Source organism: Arachis stenosperma, chromosome 1, assembly GCF_014773155.1.
Source record: "Arachis stenosperma cultivar V10309 chromosome 1, arast.V10309.gnm1.PFL2, whole genome shotgun sequence".
Taxonomy (NCBI): Eukaryota; Viridiplantae; Streptophyta; class Magnoliopsida; order Fabales; family Fabaceae; genus Arachis; species Arachis stenosperma.
The window spans coordinates 7,139,509-7,159,931 of record NC_080377.1 but is presented as its reverse complement, the minus strand read 5'-3'; the positions used below and the strand labels follow the sequence as shown (position 1 = coordinate 7,159,931).

Genomic DNA, 20,423 nt, shown 5'->3' with positions numbered 1-20,423 from the left:
TTAATATATATGACTCAAATTAGTCATTTATTTTATTTTTTTCACAAAACCGTTAACGTGACGAGATAGATTAATAATTGTGATTATAGACTCCCTTAAGACTATTTGAGGTGACAATTAAAAGTTTTTACTTCAATTAACTGCTAAATCAAATAGCTATTATGAACTCTAGCATAATAGTTATTAGTCTATCTCAATATGTTATTAATGGTTATTGACAAAAACAACGATAGGGACTAATGTGAATCACGAATGTGAAATTAAGAGATTAAATGGAGTAAATAAAAAAGTTAAAAAAACTAGCTTAAAACGTAAATATAACTTCAAAGATCGATAATATTATCTCATGTAGTAATTTATTGGTTAGTAATAAATTACACAAAACAAATTTTATTTTAAATCACTAAATTATATTAAAAAATTTACACAAAACGAATTCTATTAATATTTAATAAAAAATATATTTTTTAAAGAATTTTAATAATTTTTAAATCAATTTTTTTAGGTAAACAAAAAATTATGATATAAAAATTATTTAGTAATTAAAATTTTTCAAAGACTAAAATGATTAAATAGACCAACCAGCAACTAACTCTGCAACACCACCAACTCCATTTCCTTGTATACAGAGTTAAAAAAACTAGAAAGGGAATGAAGAACCATACAATCAAAGATGTTCAAGAGAATCCCTCCAATTTTGGACAGAAACATTATTATTTTGTTTGTTTTTGCTTGTGTAATACTATTATTATAAGAGAATAAGACACACATTAGTTCATTGCTGTACCACCTAAGTTAAAAAAAAAGGCACCTTAATAAATTAAGAACGAAGTCTTGTTATTAGATAGCCATCTTTACCTTAATTAAGGGTTAATTAAACTTCAAAAGAAAGGTTTAGGATGATATTGCATATCAAGCAAAGGTGCACTAAGATGGAGTGAGTTGTGTAACGAATCCAATCATTATTTTAAGTTCAGTGGTCTTATCAACACCAAACATGTATTAACATTTTAATATGCATGTAAGTATAATTAGATATAATCTCTTCAATTATATATTATTATATCAATAGAAATATTTTATTTAATTATTTATTGTCTCAAAAATTATATAAATCTAAATAAATTTATTATTAAATATTTTACATAAAAAGAAAAACAAAAATTGAAAGTTTAAGATTTATTTGCAACTTTTGTCCAACTAAAAGCAATCCACAATTAAATTATCTTGAAATGGTGATCATCACCATAAATTTTGTAAATATTGGTTGAATGTCTAAATCATTCATCCATGTCTGTTTGTTTGTTTTTTATTGAAAAGGAGAAGTTATAATAAGATAATTCAGGAAAGACAATATACATGACATTTTATTCTGAAGCCATATTGTACTATTTTATATTTTTTGTACATCATATGCTACAAATAAGATACATAACATATAATAATATATGTGCCAAAATTAATAATTAAAAACAGTCCAGCACATGAATATTTTCCAGAATATGCTTGAGATAACATTTAAATAAAACAGTTAAAAAAAATTATGAAAAATAATCCAATGATAGCCTTGTGGTCATGACCCTAATTATTGAAGGGGTTAGGAAGACAGTAGATCTAGCTATATCTTTTTATAATCTTATATGAACCATGTATGGTGGCTTCTCTACATAGAGATTCTATCAATAATTGGATGTATATATGATGCATGTACAAGAGAATAATGTCTGCCAATGAACACAAGTTGGTCTTCATGTTAGTTAAATTTATTAGTGGTAGGTGTGCATTTTTTTTCTTTTATTATTTATTTTTTTAACTAAGTAATTCATGTTTTAATCTTAAAATTAAGATTTAATTATTCTATTGGTCCTTATAATTTTACTAAATTTTCAATTAGATTTTTATATTTTTTTCTTTTCAACTGGATCTCTACATTATTTTTAGTTTTGTAATTATGTCTTTTTCATATTAAAAACGTTAAAATTAACATGATATTTCTTTAAAAATACATGTGGTCAAGATCTAGTTAGGTTTTTAATTATAAATATTAATAATTTGCAAAAAAATATCCAGTTAACTGTAATATCTTTTACATTAAAAATGACCTAATTATAAAATTAAAAACAATGTATATGTAGGGATCCAATTAAAAAAAATATAAAAATTTAATTAAAAATTTAATAAAACTATAGAAATTAACAGAGTAATTAAACCTACAATTAACTACAATCATATTTGAACCTAAAATAGATGTCAAAACTCATTTGAGTTTAAAGAACTTAAAACTTAAATTCAAATATTTTAACTTTTTTTTATTAACAATGGCAAAACAAATTGTAACTTAGATATACACAATTTATATGTTTATTAATAATAAAAAAATAAAAATAAAACAAAAATTTATCAATAAAACCCACACCCTTAATAAGTTTAAATGTTATTTTGGTAAATTTTTTAATGGAATATTTTTTTTGTAAAACTCATCGATTCACTATATTCTATCACTATAAATTTGTCTAATTCTATAAAAGTTTAAAAAAGAAAATATTTGATCTATTTATAAGATTAAAAATATTTGTTATTTTAACTTAATTTTATAGTTATTTAGAGATGAGGTTAAAATAGTCAAATTCTTCTTTCTTAAATAATACAACTATTGAATCATTGTATTTGAGCAAAATAAAGAAGAAAAACAAAGAGGGGGGAAGGTATACCAATCTGATTAGACCAAAAAAAAAAAAAAAAAAGACAAGATAAGATGACATCCCAACACTACAATGGCACCATGTGACACCACTGAAGCATGTTCTTTTTCTCCTAATGCTTACCCCACCATGAAAATTACTTAAAAGCAACTTGTGGAAAATGACTCAAACGCCTTTTAGAAAACTATTCCTCAAATCTATGCAAATCTAGTAGATAGTAATATACTACACTAATTCATGTATGTGTGATTTGATAAAAGCCAGAACAATTTTATAATTAAATAAAGAGTTTAATTTTGATGTACTGACAGTATAAAGTATTTTACACAATTATACAATTACATCTATTTTTTTAGATGACTATTCATGTAAGAAAGGTAATTATTTTTAGTATATAATTATATCTATTATTTTAGATGACCATTCACATAACGAAAAATAATTATTTTTAGTGATGTAACATTATACATTTAGATGAACGTGTAAAACTATTTTTTATTTACAGTATATCAAAATTAAATTTGTAAATAAAATAAAAAATTTATGACACGGTACTCGTCAACTCTTTTATCTGTTCATAGTAGGTAGTATCGTTAGGTCAATACTCTAATTGTAGTATCTTAGCTCTTTAACTTTTGGCGCAACTTGAAAATATATTAAAATATGATCGAATTACGAAGATTTAGAAAAAAAAAGTAAATTTTTGGCAATTATTTCAAAATAATTACGAGATTTTTAAAAAATATATTTAATCTGGTTTTTGAATTTTATTTTTATGAGACTGATTAGTTTCTGTACAAAAAAAATATTAATATAGAGACTAATCAGTTTTATAAAAATAAAGTTTAAAGACTGGGTTAAATTTTTTTTGTTAAGAGATTCATTATCTTTCGAGATAATTGTTATTCGTTTAGAATTTTTCCTAAAAAAAAGAATACTTAAATATGCATCATCTTGTTTCTATGAAGCTTGACCTAGGGGTGTGTTTTTGGATATCATAGTTTGTATTTTTATCGAATTAAATAATTTAGTAAAAACAAACTATAATAATGTACAAATTACTTTATTTAGCTCTTTTTACTTTGATTCAGTAAAAACAAAATATAGTGTACATATTATTTTATCTTAATTTCATGCGTTTTTTTTTTCTGGTGCATATCTTTCATGCATTTGGTTATTCATTACCCATGAAATAGGTGTATGTTCCTTTTTTACCCCCATTTAGTTTTATTTATTCAAACAACTAACCCCATTTTCAATTTTAGGAAATTATTATTACAGCGGTACCCTATATAATTCTTTAACGTGTGTTGGTAAAAAAAAATTGTCCTATGTTATATTAAATTATTAACTAAAATTAATTAATTTTAAAATTTAAAAAATTAAAAATAAATTATAAGCAATTGATTAAATCAAAAGTACTAACACTCTTATATTAGGAAAGGTAATCTTAACAAAATTCTTATTTTTATAATTTAATTAAGGATTGAGAATATTCAGAAAGAAATGATAAAGTAGAAAAAGGTAATCATACAGTGCTTTGAAATGCATATCAAAAGATGAATAGTAACTTGCAATAAATGTGGTTGAAGGTAGCATGCATATATGGTTCAGTGAAGGGAATGCCAAATTTCAAGAGCAATAACTAATTAGCACCAATAATACTAGGAAAATATAAAATAATCGGCTCAAACAGTCTAAATTTATTTTTTTAGCATTTATTAATTGTAAAATATATAATAATAAATTTTAACAATTTTTTATTAATATTTTTTTATTATTAAATATTTTTAAATTAATATTGATCAATATGCAACCATCGTTTTCTTTGTCTCTTAAAACAATGCAACATAACAATACTTAAATGCCACAATAGTAAATGTTTGAATACAAAGAAGATGAAGTATATAAGACATAGTACATCATCACGTGATGATACACTTGTGGGGGATATCATGAAGAATCCGGGTGACAAATGTTTAATTTATCAAACATGTTAAGTTATTAATTTGACTTTATTTGATTTGATTTCACCTTCCTTGTTCTTAATATAATTGGACACAAAGTCCAAATCTTTTTGCTTTGCTAGTTTTTTCAATCAAGTCAAAATTCTTGCGCAATTTTTATAAATTTAATTACCGAATTTATTTTTTCCCAATATAAATTAAATTTTTTAATTTTTCATTCTAAATTTTAATTTTTAAAACTTAAATTCTAAATTATAAATTCTAAACCCTAAATCTTAATTCTATTATTCTGAATCCTAAACCTTTTAAAAAATAAGGCTAAAAAAATTTAGATTAAAAATTAGCTAATATTCACTAATTAAAAGTTAGTTCTCAATACTTATTCAATTTTTATTTTCTAATTAATGATCATGAATTTTGAGTTTAAAATTTTGTGCATATAACTTAGTTTCTTTATTTTTTTTTTCCTTTTCCATTTTAAATTTTCTGATTATTTTGTTATCCCCCATTTAACTATTGAGTAACGATTTATGAGGTTGTGATGTGTATTGTGTTTCATTGTTACTACTTACTAGTTATACTTAGATTATGATTTTATGAATAAGGATATAGATTAATTACATTTTGTTTTCTCACTTAAGCCGATCCATGGCTCCAAGGAATTGCTAATATGTTTGGGAAACATGAAAAAAACAAAGGCCTTTTAAAAAAAATATTTTTTCAAATATTAATCATATTTGGATAAAAACATGAAAATAGGTTATAATCAAAATTAATCCATAATTCATAACCTTCTTTTTTGTGTGTGTGTGATAAGAGAATTCAAAGTTTTATATTTTGGTAAGAGAGAATTCAGAATTTTTTTTTGAATTTTTTTACCAAAAAAAATTTCTAAACCCTAGATTTTAATTCCAAATCTTAAATTTTTTTTAATTCTCTCTTTACCAAAAATAAACAGAGAATTAAAAATCTAGCATCCCTGGCTTGTTCCACTATACAAATTCAACAAAGCCCACTGGGGCTTGGACCACAATTGAAAACTCAAAAACCATGCATACACACTCAAATACACATGCAAGACCAAAAACCATATAACACATGGAACTATGGACAGAAGTACACCATAGCAACCCCAAAAGCCTAAGAAACAAGGTATATCATTGTATGTCCAAAAAAAAAAATAGCCTTGGCTCTAATGGCATCTCTCCCCCTCCCCACATCAAAGGTCAAGGGTTCAAACCCTAGAGAAAGCAATTGAGGAAAAATATGATAATATGTGTGAGGAGTGTGTGGGTGTGTTGTGTACCTAGGATTGGGAGTTGTCCGATTCACCGACCAAAAAAAAAAAAAAAAATTAAATAGGATAAATTTAAACTCACTCCAGGTTCAGTACAATTACACTAACCAGTAACTACCCATAAAGTTTCATATAATAAAATACAACAAACTAGTGTGCAAAACACATGCTTGGTAATGACATTTCTGTTGCGATTTAAGTAATGAAAATAATCTTATTTCATATTTCAAAAATAAACAAAAGGAAGTGAATATGATATGATTACAATGAACCTTAGCACGCAGAAGTTCAGTATAATTTTACCACCCTATTGAAAATTCTTATCTCTTAACATCATGTACCATAAACATTAATAATACGAATTATCATTGAATCATCTATTAATTCACAAGGAATTGAAAGAAAATACTTAACATGCACAAACATAAATACATACATACTCATTACAAATTGCTATGCTGCTATATTGGTCCATTTGGCATTATAGGACTATACAAAATTATACAATGCTTTGTTGTATACACAAACTATTCTGCCTCCAAAACAAAAGGGGTTGGAGATTTATAACTGAATGAGCTCATTCTCTCTTTAGAGCATTTTCACAACCCAAAGCTTATATTTTCTTATATACAAATATACAAGGCATGGTCCTATAAGATTTGCATCGGAGAGGGACTTACACAGGTTTAGGTAGGTATCTAGATTCCCATTTTGGTGTATCCTTTTCCTTAGACCTTGAAGCACAGCTACCCTGTCTAAATATTCCGGAAATACTCCCAATTCAAGCATTTTCATGACTGTCTCGGCCGCCTCATTGAAATGGCCGCCTTTAATGTAGCCTCTTAACAACCACGACAGTGTTTTCTTCTTCTGAGGAGAACTTGCGACCTCCAACCGGGTCAGAAGCCTCCCTGTCGCTGTTGCCTCCTTCTGCGAGGCACAAATGGCGAGAACAATGTCGTAGAGATCTCCGTCGGCCTCCTTGCCTACGAGCTTCATCTCCCATAGTTGCCTCTCTGCTTCGATTCCACGGCCTGCACAAATATACATGGCAAGGAGTCTCTCATGGATCACTCCCTGGAGTGATGAGCTGCCATCTTGAATCACCCAATTGGACAGGCGCACCCCATCAGCTAGAAGATCTGATTGATACTTCTCTGCAAGTTCAACATCTTCTAGGTCCAACTCGGATGCCAAACCAGCACGGACATAACTTTTCAGCTTTCGTAAAGCTTTGGCAAATTCATTCAGTTCCTTAACCACAGCAGTCATTGCAACAAGGTAACTGTACACTTCTGGCTTCAGGCCAGATTCCCTAAAATGAATCACTAATCTAATGGCACCTTTATAGTCACCTTCGACCTAGAAAAAAACATAGATTTGTAACTCATTCTTCTAATATACACTTTGAGAGATAGTCATGATATGAAAATGCCAAAAGTATCTGGAAAGAGTGAAAAACATTAAACAATGCTGATATACATTTTGGTTGCTGAAGTCTAAAATGTTGTTCCTCATAAAAGAAATCCCCCTAACCTTCCCTGATCGTATTTACTAAAATAGGGGCATGAAGTGTCACAGGAAAACAGCATAGATAAAAAATTCAGACCCTATTCTCACAATTATGAAGAAGGAACTTACCAGGAATTTAACATCAAGGTAAAAATACAAATTGACTAAATATAATGGAAAAAACAAGTGAACAACCAAAATCAAGCTATTGCAATTTCCAAACAAACAATTTGGATAATAAAGCTCCAATTCGATGTTCGGATCAGAGATGAGGAGGGTAACGAAAGGTAATGCATTCTTCCTACTTGAAACAATAACAACACAACTCAAGAGTAAGAGATAGAACAAGCAAAAGTGAAATCCATTTGACTCAAAGTAAAGCAACATAAGAAAACCAATAAAATCCTTGCAATGTAAAACGGGAAATTGTTGAATTCCAACTAAGGAGACACCTTAACTATCTAAAGCACAGGAACCAAACATGAATCATAGTAAAACCAGACATCAATTGCTGATGCTTACTTATCGGTTAAGATTTTTCGCAATACTAGATTCAAACAAAAGAACTCTCCAAAGATGTAAAACTAGACATGAATCATAGTGAACAATGTCAAGAAATGCTTACCATCATCTTCCAAGCAAGATAACCAGTTGGACCTCCTTTGTGTCCTTCAAGATCGTCAGCCTCGGCATAAGGGATGCCACGCCTCAAGACCTCCTCGACGAAAGCTACCGCGCCTTCCTTCTCCCCCATCTCCCAATACAATGAAATTACCTTCTCAATCATGCTGAAACCAGGCCTCAACCCAACACAATCCATGTCCACAAGTAGGTCAACCACATCACTAGCACCATGTTGCTCCTGTATCAGCTTCTTCACCCAACCGCACATGATGGCAACCATGAGCTCCATGGTTTCTTTGTCCACCTTATTCTCCTTCCTCAGCCAATCAAACACTTCCAAGGCACACCAAGAGTCCCTCCCATCCTGTGAGAAGTAAACCAACACAAGCTGCAATTCTCTTGCTGATAACCTATGTTGCACAAATAGGAATACAGGTATTGAATACAACACAATAAGTAAAATTTGATGCAGATACACATATAATACGCATACATGGACAAAAATGAAGTATTGTATATCATAGATTATGATAACCTGTCATTCATCTCTTCAAGAACATCAGAGGGTTCCCTTGTCATCCTCTCAAGCTCTTCAATTGCCTCAAAGAACCCTTCACTCATCTCATCTTCCTCATCGTCACTGGTCACAAACTGGTCAAGCTCCACAGATTTGATTGGCCTAAACCCTCTTACCGAGGAGGGTTTTGCAGCAACAAGAGTTGCAAAACTTCGGGGCTTGCAGCTTCTCAGTGAAATTTCATCAAACAGTTTAAGGGCATAGCCAAAGTGAGGTGATGAAGGAAACAACAAAGGGTGTCTTTTCTGTGGTGAAGAAGAAAACACCAAACTCAATTTGAACAACGGAGAAAAAGCAACCCCATTTATACAGTTCGCCATTTTTCCTTTGTTCCAGTGTTTATCTCTCTCTCTCTACTCCTCTTCCTCTCTTCCTTTACTTGAAAAAATTCAATTCAGCGGCAAATAGAAGGCTCCATGAACAATAAGCAGAGGGGAACGATAGGGAAGAGTGAAAGGATTGAAACTTTCGTTCTGGGGTTCTGTGAATTAAAGTTAAAATTCAGCACCAAGAAACCCCAACGATAAAGAAAGAGAAGATTATATATATATATATATTTTTTTTTTCTGTTTAGGTAGAGAAAAAGAAATGACAGGTTTTATTTCCCACAATTTCTCAGCAGAAAAACAAGATACTGTTCAGATTTAATCCATCCAAACTATAAATGTAAGAAAATGACTTCCGAGACAGATATAAAATTAGAGACAATAATAATTCACACACGAAAAATTAAGCACAATTTTTATTATAATTTTTTATTTTTATTTAAAAAAAAACATTTGGGGTTGGCCACTCGGTGCCTGTTAATCTTGCCTCCAAAACAAGACAAGGATTAACTGATTATGACTAAGACAATGGAACTTACAAATGAAATTTGGAAATTAAAAAAAATATTATTTATTAAAAAATGTTAGAAAAATATTAGAATTTATTATTTTTAATTATTAATTAATTATTAGGGTTTAAAAATATATAATTAAAATATATTGTTAAATTATTAAATTAAAAGAATTATATTAAAAAAATAAATTTAATAATTAAAAATAATAAATTTTAATAATTCGCTAATATTTATGTTATTTATTTATATTTATTGTATATGAGGTTAGTACTTAGGGTTAGAGATGCTATTTAAGGTGTGAGAGAGTACGTGTAACAACGGCTACTACACAATCCTCACCGTTCAATACCAATGCTAGATAACGATGGACCATTCAACAACTTAACCCTTTATATATGACTCAAATGAGGGAGAATAAAGGGACCATATTTCACTTTTCTTTTGGTCTAGTGTTATGCATGTGTGATTATTTAAAAAGGAATTAAGGGTAGGTAATCTATCTATCTATACTAATTATAAAATTAGAACTAATTTGGATTGGATTAGCTAACTCGTCTGTTTAAGTAAATATCGAGCATTCGAATTCTGTCTTGTGTATGCAATGATTTATTGGTCAGCAAAAGTTCTTTAAATAAAGTTCTATTTCGCAACAAATTAGTTCTTAACCTATCAAATTAAAAAATACTATGATCAACAAAAAAATATTATACAATCGAATTCGCTCTTCCACGTGTCATTCCCAGCTTCCACTTCTACTTATTCCCTTCCACCTCCCTTTCATTTCTTCACCGGGGAAAAAAAAAATTCATTCATTTAATGCATATACATATATTAATTAGTAGGATTAGTTAATATATTTTGCAACGAATTATAACTTAAATAGTATAATTTTTTTATTCTCTCTTAGAGATTTTGGTTCAAGTTTCACTCTTACTTTTAAAAAAGAAAACATCTTTTTTTAAAAATCAAAGAGTAAAGGATAAATAGGTTACTAACCTTTTTTCCGCGGACATTTTTATCTTCAAAAAACGAAAAATACATTCATGTCCTGACCCCTGTAAAACGTGGATATTTTAGTCCTTCCGTTGAATTTAGGCTGTTGGACCCGACAGAAAACTCTGACCTGACAAAAGTGACGCTGACCCATCCATTACGGAATCCACGTGGCAGTGAACGAAGAAAGAAAATTCTTTCAAAAACGACGCCGTTTCGTTACCTCCCCCAATCTTTCAAATTTTTTTGCCTTAATCTCTCGTCTGCACAGAAACAGCCAAGTGAATATTGTGGGGAGTAAACAGAAAAAGGAAATTCTTCGTGCCATGACATCTAAAGGAGTATCATCAAGCTGGAGAAGAAGTGGAGGTGAGAGAAGAGAAGCCCAGTTTGATGATATTCCTTCAATCCACATCAGTCTAACATTATTGTGCATGAATATCCCCTATGACAGTCCAAAATAAGAGCAACAATCCAACTTTAATAGGCAAAACTTTTATCGGTTTCAGATTTCAGTGTTATCCAATAGAAAAAGAAATTTCAAAATAATAAAGAAGGTCAAAGTATCGTGTGTGTTTCTATGTTCTATATTAGTACAGCTTATGAAAGTGTTAAGATATAAAAAAATAGAAAATGAAAAAGACGTCATCCTGGCTCGGCGTTGATGTGGCAGTACAAATATGGAAGATTTTGTCCAAAATCTCACAAACTGAACAATGATGGCATCGAGGCGGCTTGAGCTGGTTGCACTTCCGGCAGTAACAAACACGTTGACCAGAAGGATCAGATTGCATATTATCAAACTCGGAGGCAACCAACGGATCATCCTCTCCTCTTTTTTCATCAATTGCAGGCCTCCAGTTTGGAGGCACACTTCCCAAATTCGTAAATACGATAGAAAAATAACTCCACAATAGCATAATTAAATGCATATCATCAAACAATTTTCAATCATTACATTATTTTTAAGCTAAGATACTTCATTGATCCATCTAACTAACTAAATAAATTAAAACACAAGCTAAACACATTTTTGTCAACCTGATGCAGGGTTTCCAAATCAACAGTAAGCTGAAGATATTATACAAATGGGTTCCATTTAATAAAGTAACAAGCACTTTTTATTCTATTCTCTTCCCAAAAGCTCAACTTTTTAGTTTCATCTACCAAACAACACAGTTTAAGCCATTCACTGTACCAACATATCGATTCCTAAGTAACAACCATTTGCTAATTGCGAATCATAACAAGCTGAGTTCCAAAATTAAATTAGCAAACATTTCATCCTGAGCTAAAAAAAACTCACATTTTCAATGAGCTTTAGCTCAAATTCAAACAAACACAATTTTAAAGGTAAAAAAGAACAAAAGATGTGGAATTTAGGAATTGAAGTTTACCAAACCATAAAACAAGATCAACACTGCGATGGCAAGAAGACAATCAAGGCCTCCAGCAGATAACACAGGACTGTAATTGGTCAAAACAACAGCATAATAAGTAACACCAACAACCCCAAAAATCGAAAGTATCATGATCGAACCTAAGCCTCTGAGGGCGGTGCAGAACTTGAACACGTTCCAAGTCATTGTAGCTCTAGATCTATGCATAATCGAGGAGCAACAATCCCACCACGATTCAACACCAAAGATCTTAACTTTCCATTAATCGGAGGCACCCCAGAATCATAATGCGATCCTTTCTTCGCACCGAACTGGGCTTCTCTTCCCCTACCTCCACTTCTTCTCCAGCTTGATGATACTCCTTCAGATGCTATGGCACGAAGAATTTTCTTTCTTCGTTTACTCCCCACAACATTCACTTCGCCGTTTCTGTGCAAACGAGGGATTAAGACAGAAAAATTTAAAAGATTGGGGGAGGTAACGAAACGGCGTCATTTTTGTATTTGGGGACTTATATGTCCAGTTTCCAAAAGCTCACTGCCACGGACTCCGTAACGGACAGGTCAGCGCCACCTTTGCCAGGTCAGAGTTTTCCGTCGGGTCCAACGGCCTGAATTCAATTAAAGGACTAAAATGTCCACGTTTTACAGGGATCAGGGACATGAATGTATTTTCCGTTTTTTTAGAACGAAAATATCCGCGAAAAAAAGGTTAGGAACCTATTTGTCCTTTACTCAAAATTAAAGCACTAAAAAAATTTTTAATTTTTTTTAAAAAATTACAATTTATATCTTTTTTAAAAAGATTTTTTTAAATATTTTTCACATAATAAATGAACAAAAAATACTTTTATCTTATTTTACTCAAATATAATTGATAAATAAAAAGATCCTTTTAAATAAAATATCAAATATAAAATTACTTTTATTTTTGTAAATTTAAAGAAAAACATTAAAAAAATCTTTTTAAAAAGTACATTCAAACATATTAATTTTTTTCTTAGTTTTATTATAGTATTAATAATAATAATAATAATAATATTAAAAATACTAAAAATAATATTTAATAATATAATTTTTTTTACCGATTACCATTTATTCATTTTTTTTATTTTTCAATTCTATCTCAATTAAGATTCATTTAAATCTCATACTCTGCCTTATCATAGGGTTTAGCGTTTTATAGTTTATTAATCGGCGTATATAAATTATATTATTTCTTTATTACTACATGCAATTTTTATTAATGTATGTATATCTTAGCGATTATTACCAATTATTTATAATTTAGTATTTAGTGTTTAGGGCTTATTAATCGGTATATATAAATTACATTATTTTTTTCCATTACTACATACAATTTTTATTAACTATGTATATCTTAGCGATTATTACCAATTATTTATGATTTAGTGTTTATAATTTAAGGTTCAGGGTCTATGAATCGGTATATATAAATTATATTATCTATATGAAATAATCAATACTTAAAAAAAAAACAAAAGTTACCATCATTATATATGATAATGCTGCAACAATGGACCCAAACCAAAATGACGTCGTTTTGGTTGACGTCGTTTTGGTTACCTCTAGCATGGTAAAGAATAGCCACATCAACACCCCATAAGGAGTTAGAATCGAAAATGACCCAAAAATTACTATGATGTCCAAAACTGAATAGGTTAGAAATTAGAATCCCCATGCACAACTAAAATGAAATTTCGTCGACCAAAATAGAATTTCCCAAGATCATACCAAACTAAAAGGCATTTAGAGCATCCTATTCCTTTTTATATTGGACAAAAACATCACCATCATTATTTCAATGGATAATGTACAGAGAACAAAAGGTTCAAAAGACGTTGCACCCCATTTCTCCCCCTTTCATTTAATTTTCTCTATTTCAACCTTATGAGTTATGAATAGATACCTTCACGGTAACGAAAGGATGATTGCCCTCAAAGCCATTCATCCTTCTTTCAGTCCTACCAATAGCAAGTATGATATCCACTGCACAGGGCTCCTCCAAAACAAAAGAAGTCCCATCTTCGGCCGCTGCAAGTCTAACGAGTCTGATTCCCAACCTGGTGATACTCGCCAACAAGAGTTGCTAGCACAAATTGCCATGCTTGAAGCTCAAAAGATCCGCCTAATGGATTATGTAGACGAGCGGTCCGCATATCTGACCCAATTTGGCAAAGAAGCCATAGTTGAGTTTGAGAAAATTGGAGAAGAGGCCCTCAAGGGATTAGATGAAGCTGATGCCAGAGTATGATATTTAGTTAAACCACATAAATCATGCTTAGCGTGAAAGAAAATCCATAAGAAAAGAACTTCAGTAACTATCCGCTTACACTATTCTTTTGTGGTTAGCAGATAACAGCAAACATAGAGCGCAAAATGCTAGAATTCGAAGAATCTACAGAACTTAACAGACAAGAGATTTCAAACCGTGAAAACGAGCTAAAGGAATTTGAAGTTCAAATGGAGGACGACAGAAATGAAGGCTTGTTCTTCAAGAACCTCAGAAAGAAGGCCCCTGTTGATATTGCACAAGCTAAGGTGGAAGCACAAAAGATCAAAGATTTAACTAGAGAAAAAGCTGGTGGAAAAGCCAGGCGGTATGTTTACCTTTTCTTCATTGGCTTGTTGGGCATCGGAATAGTCAAGGCTATTGCTGTTTCATCCTCCACTGATTGGAGAAAGGTTGCAGTTCTTTTCGCTATTCTTGTGGCTTTAACTTCTCAGTTCATCTATGAACAAAACATGTCATCGGAAACTGGGAGAACGAGAAAGACTAACAATGAGGAAAATAACTGAAGTTCAATTTTACTGTGATTCACTGCAAGGGTAATACCATTGATGCATTGTGTGTGATGCAATAAACCCAAGTGAGGGCTTACAACTTGGGACTGATAACATCACACGGCTTTGATTTGGCATCAACAGTAGCTGATTTCGGTGATACAACTATAATCACCAAACCCAGAGTAACAGAGTTACCATGTGATGCTCATGAAGTTCTTTACATAATATATATATTATCATCATAGCTTTTGGAACTGTACATTTAGAATCATTAATCAAGAAATGAAAAGCCATACAGGGTATTTCCTAATTCACATCATAATAAGCTGGTACCAGTAATGAAGTATAGTAGTCTTTGCCTGAACCTCTTGATGCCACCATAAAGAAATAAACCAATTCATGTAAAACCCGAGGAATTCAGATATCCCACAAACCAAACACTTGATACTTTCAGTTCAGAGTTCATAGTTCAGACAACTCCACCATAGGTCCCACTTGTTTACAAGCTGAATCGCATCTAAGCTATAACTGCCTGGACCCAAAACACCAGACATATATGTAAATTTTTGCCAGTAGGAAACCAAAATTATGCTTGTATTTTTTTTTTTAAAAAAAAAAAGAAAAGAAGAAAAATTACCTGTAGCTGATGTACTCAACAAGTGAAAGAAAAAGTGTGAGCTGACAAAATAATTTAAAGTTTGACTGTGCTGTACTGTAATGCAAATCTTACATAGTCAGTCTCAAATCAGAATGGAAGAGAATGGGTGCTTAATCAGTCAGTGTAAAACTCCATCAATGTCTGTTCATGTAGGCATAGCCAACCACTCGGAATGGAAGAAAGCTTGATTACTTTTGTTGTATTTGATATCCAAAATTAAGTTAAAGCCTCATAAAAAATCACTGCTCTAACTAGTATATCCCAAGTAATGGCAGTTGGGAAAATACCGCACTCCAAAGCATGATCCAACAGCCTAATTGCCTCCGTCAATCTACCCCAAGAGCAGTGACCCTTAAGAGTGATGTTATATGAAATGATGTCTGGCTGAAGGCCATCTTCAAAGATGTTAGCCCAAATGTTTGATGCTTTTTCACAGTCCCCAATTTTGTAAAAACCTTCCATGATGGTATTGTAGGTCACAAGATTAATGCAATTCTTCTGTCTCATCATTGAATAGAGCTGCATAGCATGCTCCATTTTTTCAGAAGAACAAAGTCTATGGATAACAATGTTGTACATTCTGATATCCGGCTTAAATCCCGAGTCAAGAAACAGATTCCACAACCTAAGGGCTGTGTCGATCATCTTGCTCTGACAAAGACCATCTATCAAGGTGCTGTACGTGATAATATCTGGTTTCCACCCTTTCTCCAACATTTCCTTAATGTAATCATATGTCTCAATAAATCTTTCTGCTTTACATAATCCATTTAAAAGAATATTGTAGGACACAACAGTTGGTGAGCAACCTTTGATGCTCATTTCGCGAAAGAATTGAATAGCATTGTCAAGTTCAGAATGTTTGATAAACCCATCAATTATTGCGTTGCAGACATGAGGATTCAATTTACAGCCATTTTTATCCATAACACTAACAACTTCAGCTGCTTCATCAAGTCTTCCTTCTTTGCACAACGCATTTATCATTGAGGAGAAAGCAAAGGCATCAACATCACCTCCCTTTTGCACAGCCTCTTCTAACAACCTTAAAGCCTTATTCAGGTACCCATTCTTACACAAACCATGAACTACTATTCCGTAGCTTTTAGAATCCGTGCCCCAATCTGTTTCAAGCAAAGCATCCCATTGCGATAATGCTTCTTCCACCTTCCTGTTTTCAAGTAAACCATTGAGAAATATGTTATAACTTACTACATTGCGACAACCATACTTCTTCATCTCCTCCCACAACTGGAAACTTTCTTCAATCTTCCCAGCTTTGCACAGTCCATTAAGCATGGCATTACATGTAACGACATCTGGCCGAATCCCTCTCCCAACCATATCCTTGTAAACCCTCTTGGCACCATCCAAGTTCCCTCCCTCACTCAACCCATGAATCAAGGAACTATAGGTAAACAAATCATGCTTCCTCTCATTCTTCTTCATCCTCTCCCATATCTCCAAACACTCATCGAACCTCCCGCACTTACACATCCCACTGATCATAATATTGTAGCTTGTAACATTTGGATACACATCCGAATCCCCACTCAGTAGCCTCTCCCAGGTCATCTTTGCCCTCAATGAATCCCCCTTCTTAAAGAACCCATCAATGACCATGTTATAACACATCACATCAGCTGCCACGCCTCGTTGCGGCATTTCATCGAACACCTCCAATGCATTACACAAGTCCCCGCATTTCACCATCCCATTGATCAAAGTCCCATAAGTGAACTTATCCGGCCTCAGACCCTTCTCCCACAACCAACCCAACAACCTTTTGGCCTTATCAAACTGCTTCTTCTTACACAAAACCTTCATCAAAACATTGTAAGTCTCCAAGTTCGGCTCAACGCCAACAGTCTCATAATAAGCAAAGAACCTGTTGGCGCGATCCCATTGATTGGACAGAACGAATGCATTGAGGAGAGTATTGAAAGACCTTACTCCAGGGGTGCACCCAAAGAGAGTCTCCATGTTCTGGAAGAGGTGGAGGGCCTCATCGGGCTTTGAGTTCTTGGCGTAGGCCTTGATGGCAGTAAGAGGAACGTCTTCGGTGCACTTGCAGTTGTGGGAGCGAATGGCGTCGATGACACGGGGGAGGTGGGGGAGGAGGAGGAGGGAGGGGTCAGCGGCGGCGATGCGGCGGAGGACATGGTGGAAGACGGCAGGCGAGTGGGTATAGCCGGGGCGGAGGATAGCGGAGTGGAAGAGGGTTACGGCGGCGCGTGGGTCCTTCTCGAACTTGAGGAGCTGAAGAAGTCGGCGGGGTGATAGGGATTTGGGGAGCTCCACCATGGCACGAAGAGAGTGTGTTTGTGTGACAGAACTGGGAGTTTAGAACCGTGAGAGAATTACACAAGGTTCTAAGAACCGGACCGGTCATCGAACCGCTCTAATCACTGGTTTACTAGATCACTAGTCCAACCATAGTTCAACCGAAAAAACTATTTTAGAATAAAATAATAAATAAATTATAGAACAACTCTCATCAACACAATAAAAAACAATCAATAAATCATCAACACAATAAAAATTATAGAACATATTTATTGCTATAATATAAAATTACAGAACATGATTATTTAATAGTTAATACATTGATAGTATTAAATATTTTCTAAGCATCCAATCAAATGTGTTTTCAAATGATGAAAATTCATAAATTGAGTCGTGTAAACCATCTTTAGAAAGATAGACAGGTAAATTAAATCTTATAAAATTAATTAATATCAAACAAAAAAATGCAGTACATATAATCACTGATAATCAGCATGACTTTGAAACAGGTCATGCATTCACCTTTTTTCTTCATAGATATAAGTAACAATTACAAGGGATAGAGAACAAATAAACTAAAAAACCAATAAACTAACCAAGTCAGAAACATTGGCCCTAAAATTTGAAGCAAAGGCCTCTGGAACATTGAGGAAGAATTACAATATACACAATTCCTGCCATAAGCTTCCACAAGGGGAAAATATTTGTATAAATTCAAAAACAGCAGCTCTCATAACACAATCAAAAACACCAGCAGCACAACAAAACCAAAAATCAAATAAATCATCAACAAAAATTCAAAAACAACAAAAATAATCAACAAAAACCCTGAAATCAATAAATCATCAACAAAAATTCAAAAACAGCAGAGCCATAAATTCAAAAACTTCAGGATAGCAAAGCAATTTTTTATCAATAATTTCAATAAAAACAAAACCCCTGTAATCTTATCCATGATTTCACTTTCAGAAATCAGAACAGAGAATAAAAAGAAAAACGTATTGTTCTGAGCAGGGGTCCAGCGCGACGGAGAGCAGGACGACGGCGAGCAGCATGAAGGCGGCGAGACAACGGCGAGATTGGACAGTTAACTAGTGTCAAGAAGTTCAAGATTGGTTAAACAAAGTTACTTAGTTATTAGGTAGATATTTTTGGTTAGCTTACTAAGAAGTTCAAGATTGGTTAAACAAAATTCTCTTTTTCAGTTTTTAAGCTCTGTTCATATTTTCTTCTTCTATCAATCACAGTCTAAACACAATTTTTTCTACATCAGCCTGAAATGTATTAAGAAATTATGATTTATGACACAAACAATATGTCTAATTACCTTAACTTAATCTTCCTTTTCCCATGGAATAAAGAATTCATGAAAAATTAATCAGACTGTTATGAATCAACACAACAACAACAGCAAAAGCAAAATATATATTTAAAAGAATTCATCAAGACAATCACAATCTAAGCATAATTAAATTACAAAATAGGAAAACACAACACAGCAAAACCAGCAGCACATCACTAATCATAATCAATCATCAAAAGACAATCAATAATCAATTATCACAAGACCTTCAATAATCAATTATCAGCAAAATAATCATTCAATAAAAAATAAAGAACACACAAAACAGCAACACAGCAGAACCAGAGTTCATTCAATAAAAAATCACAAAACATTCAAATAATCATTCAATAAAAAGTTAAAACACACAACATTCAAATAATCATTGAACAGGGCATAAATAAAAAAACGCAGAAGAAGTGAGCAGTGAACCAACCTTCGAAGTTGGGGTTCTGGGCAGAGTGCGTTGATGCCACGGACGACACCGACCACACGACGGCGAGCAGGACGGCGAGCAGATGAAGACGACGGATGGGCCGAGCTCGCGGAAGGAGAGAGCAGGGGTTGGACACTTTAAGAACAGGACGAAGGGAGAAGGGATGCGGGCGACGGACGGCGGCAGTGGCTCGACGGACGGGCAGCGGCAGTGGCTCGAAGAGGGGCTAGGGTTGGAGATGGGGAGTGATTCAGATTTCAGAATTCTGCTTGAGTGAGTGAGAACTGAGAAGTTAAGTGAGAGGGAGGCAAGACTTCATTCGAAGGTTCACATTCAATAAGCATAACCACGCCGTTTCCTTCAAACCGGCCGATTCTCGGTCAGTTCACGGTTTTTTACTGATTTTTCAATTGACGGTTTCATATGTCTAATCGAATTGTTATTATTGCCGGTTTGTGATTGAATTGGTCTGACCAATCAGTCTAATTCGATTTTTAGAACAAATTATGAAGCCCAAAGAAAAATTCCAATGTTCCGTTATTAAAGTAGGGAGAAAATTCTCGCATTGATCAATCAGATTCACGTCATTTTTCAATTTAGATTTTGAGATTTTAATTTATTATAGAGATTCTTTCAATTCACGTAATTTCAATTGTCTTTTATTTTATTTTATTTTATTGAGGACTGTTATATTTAATGGAGAAAAACGTTGGGGATTGATTTGTACATTAATTTTTTTAGGGATTAAAATGTCCGTTTTTAAAATCTTTAGGGACTAATCTGAGTAATTATTCTGTCGAAAAATGAACTGGAAACTTATTTGTCTGCAGGAGTAAAACCTTAAAGATTGATCTGTGTATTAATTTTTTTGGAACTAAAATATCTACTTTTAAAATTCTTAGAGACTAATTTGAATAATTACTCGATTTTTTAATTGACGATTTCACATGTCTAATCGAATTGTTATTATTATCGATTTGC

General features: G+C 32.5%; 4 protein-coding genes across 10 annotated transcripts; 1 reads left to right on the top strand and 3 right to left on the bottom strand.

Moving 5' to 3' along the window:
* Positions 1–6,350: 6,350 nt before the first annotated feature.
* LOC130941164 (pentatricopeptide repeat-containing protein At2g30100, chloroplastic) lies at positions 6,351–9,288 on the bottom strand. Its single transcript, XM_057869576.1, has 3 exons — positions 8,638–9,288; positions 8,104–8,512; positions 6,351–7,328 (listed from the first exon to the last, which is right to left on the bottom strand). Exons 1-3 carry the CDS (start codon positions 8,997–8,999, stop codon positions 6,555–6,557), a joined length of 1,545 nt encoding a protein of 514 aa, XP_057725559.1. The 5' UTR covers positions 9,000–9,288; the 3' UTR covers positions 6,351–6,554.
* Positions 9,289–10,712: 1,424 nt separating this feature from the next.
* Positions 10,713–12,120, bottom strand: LOC130974379 (probable protein S-acyltransferase 14). The gene is made up of 3 exons (XM_057899249.1): positions 11,911–12,120; positions 11,224–11,439; positions 10,713–10,958 (listed from the first exon to the last, which is right to left on the bottom strand). The coding sequence occupies exons 1-3, from the start codon at positions 12,118–12,120 to the stop codon at positions 10,713–10,715; spliced, it is 672 nt and encodes a 223-aa protein (XP_057755232.1).
* A 1,501-nt stretch (positions 12,121–13,621) lies between these two features.
* On the bottom strand, positions 13,622–19,835 carry LOC130940232 (pentatricopeptide repeat-containing protein At3g09060). 7 transcript variants are annotated; one of them, XM_057868337.1, is made up of 6 exons: positions 19,443–19,835; positions 15,358–17,802; positions 15,054–15,252; positions 14,544–14,665; positions 14,267–14,451; positions 13,622–14,170 (listed from the first exon to the last, which is right to left on the bottom strand). In XM_057868337.1, the coding sequence occupies exon 2, from the start codon at positions 17,680–17,682 to the stop codon at positions 15,595–15,597; it is 2,088 nt and encodes a 695-aa protein (XP_057724320.1). In that variant the 5' UTR covers positions 17,683–17,802; positions 19,443–19,835; the 3' UTR covers positions 13,622–14,170; positions 14,267–14,451; positions 14,544–14,665; positions 15,054–15,252; positions 15,358–15,594. The 7 variants fall into 7 exon arrangements, with proteins under 7 accessions (XP_057724320.1, XP_057724328.1, XP_057724336.1 ...); XM_057868345.1 differs by having other exon boundaries at positions 14,364–14,451; XM_057868353.1 differs by having other exon boundaries at positions 13,622–14,094; positions 14,364–14,451; positions 14,544–15,252.
* LOC130940274 (uncharacterized) lies at positions 13,831–14,732 on the top strand. The gene is made up of 2 exons (XM_057868379.1): positions 13,831–14,181; positions 14,289–14,732. The coding sequence occupies exons 1-2, from the start codon at positions 13,831–13,833 to the stop codon at positions 14,730–14,732; spliced, it is 795 nt and encodes a 264-aa protein (XP_057724362.1).
* Positions 19,836–20,423: the final 588 nt, after the last annotated feature.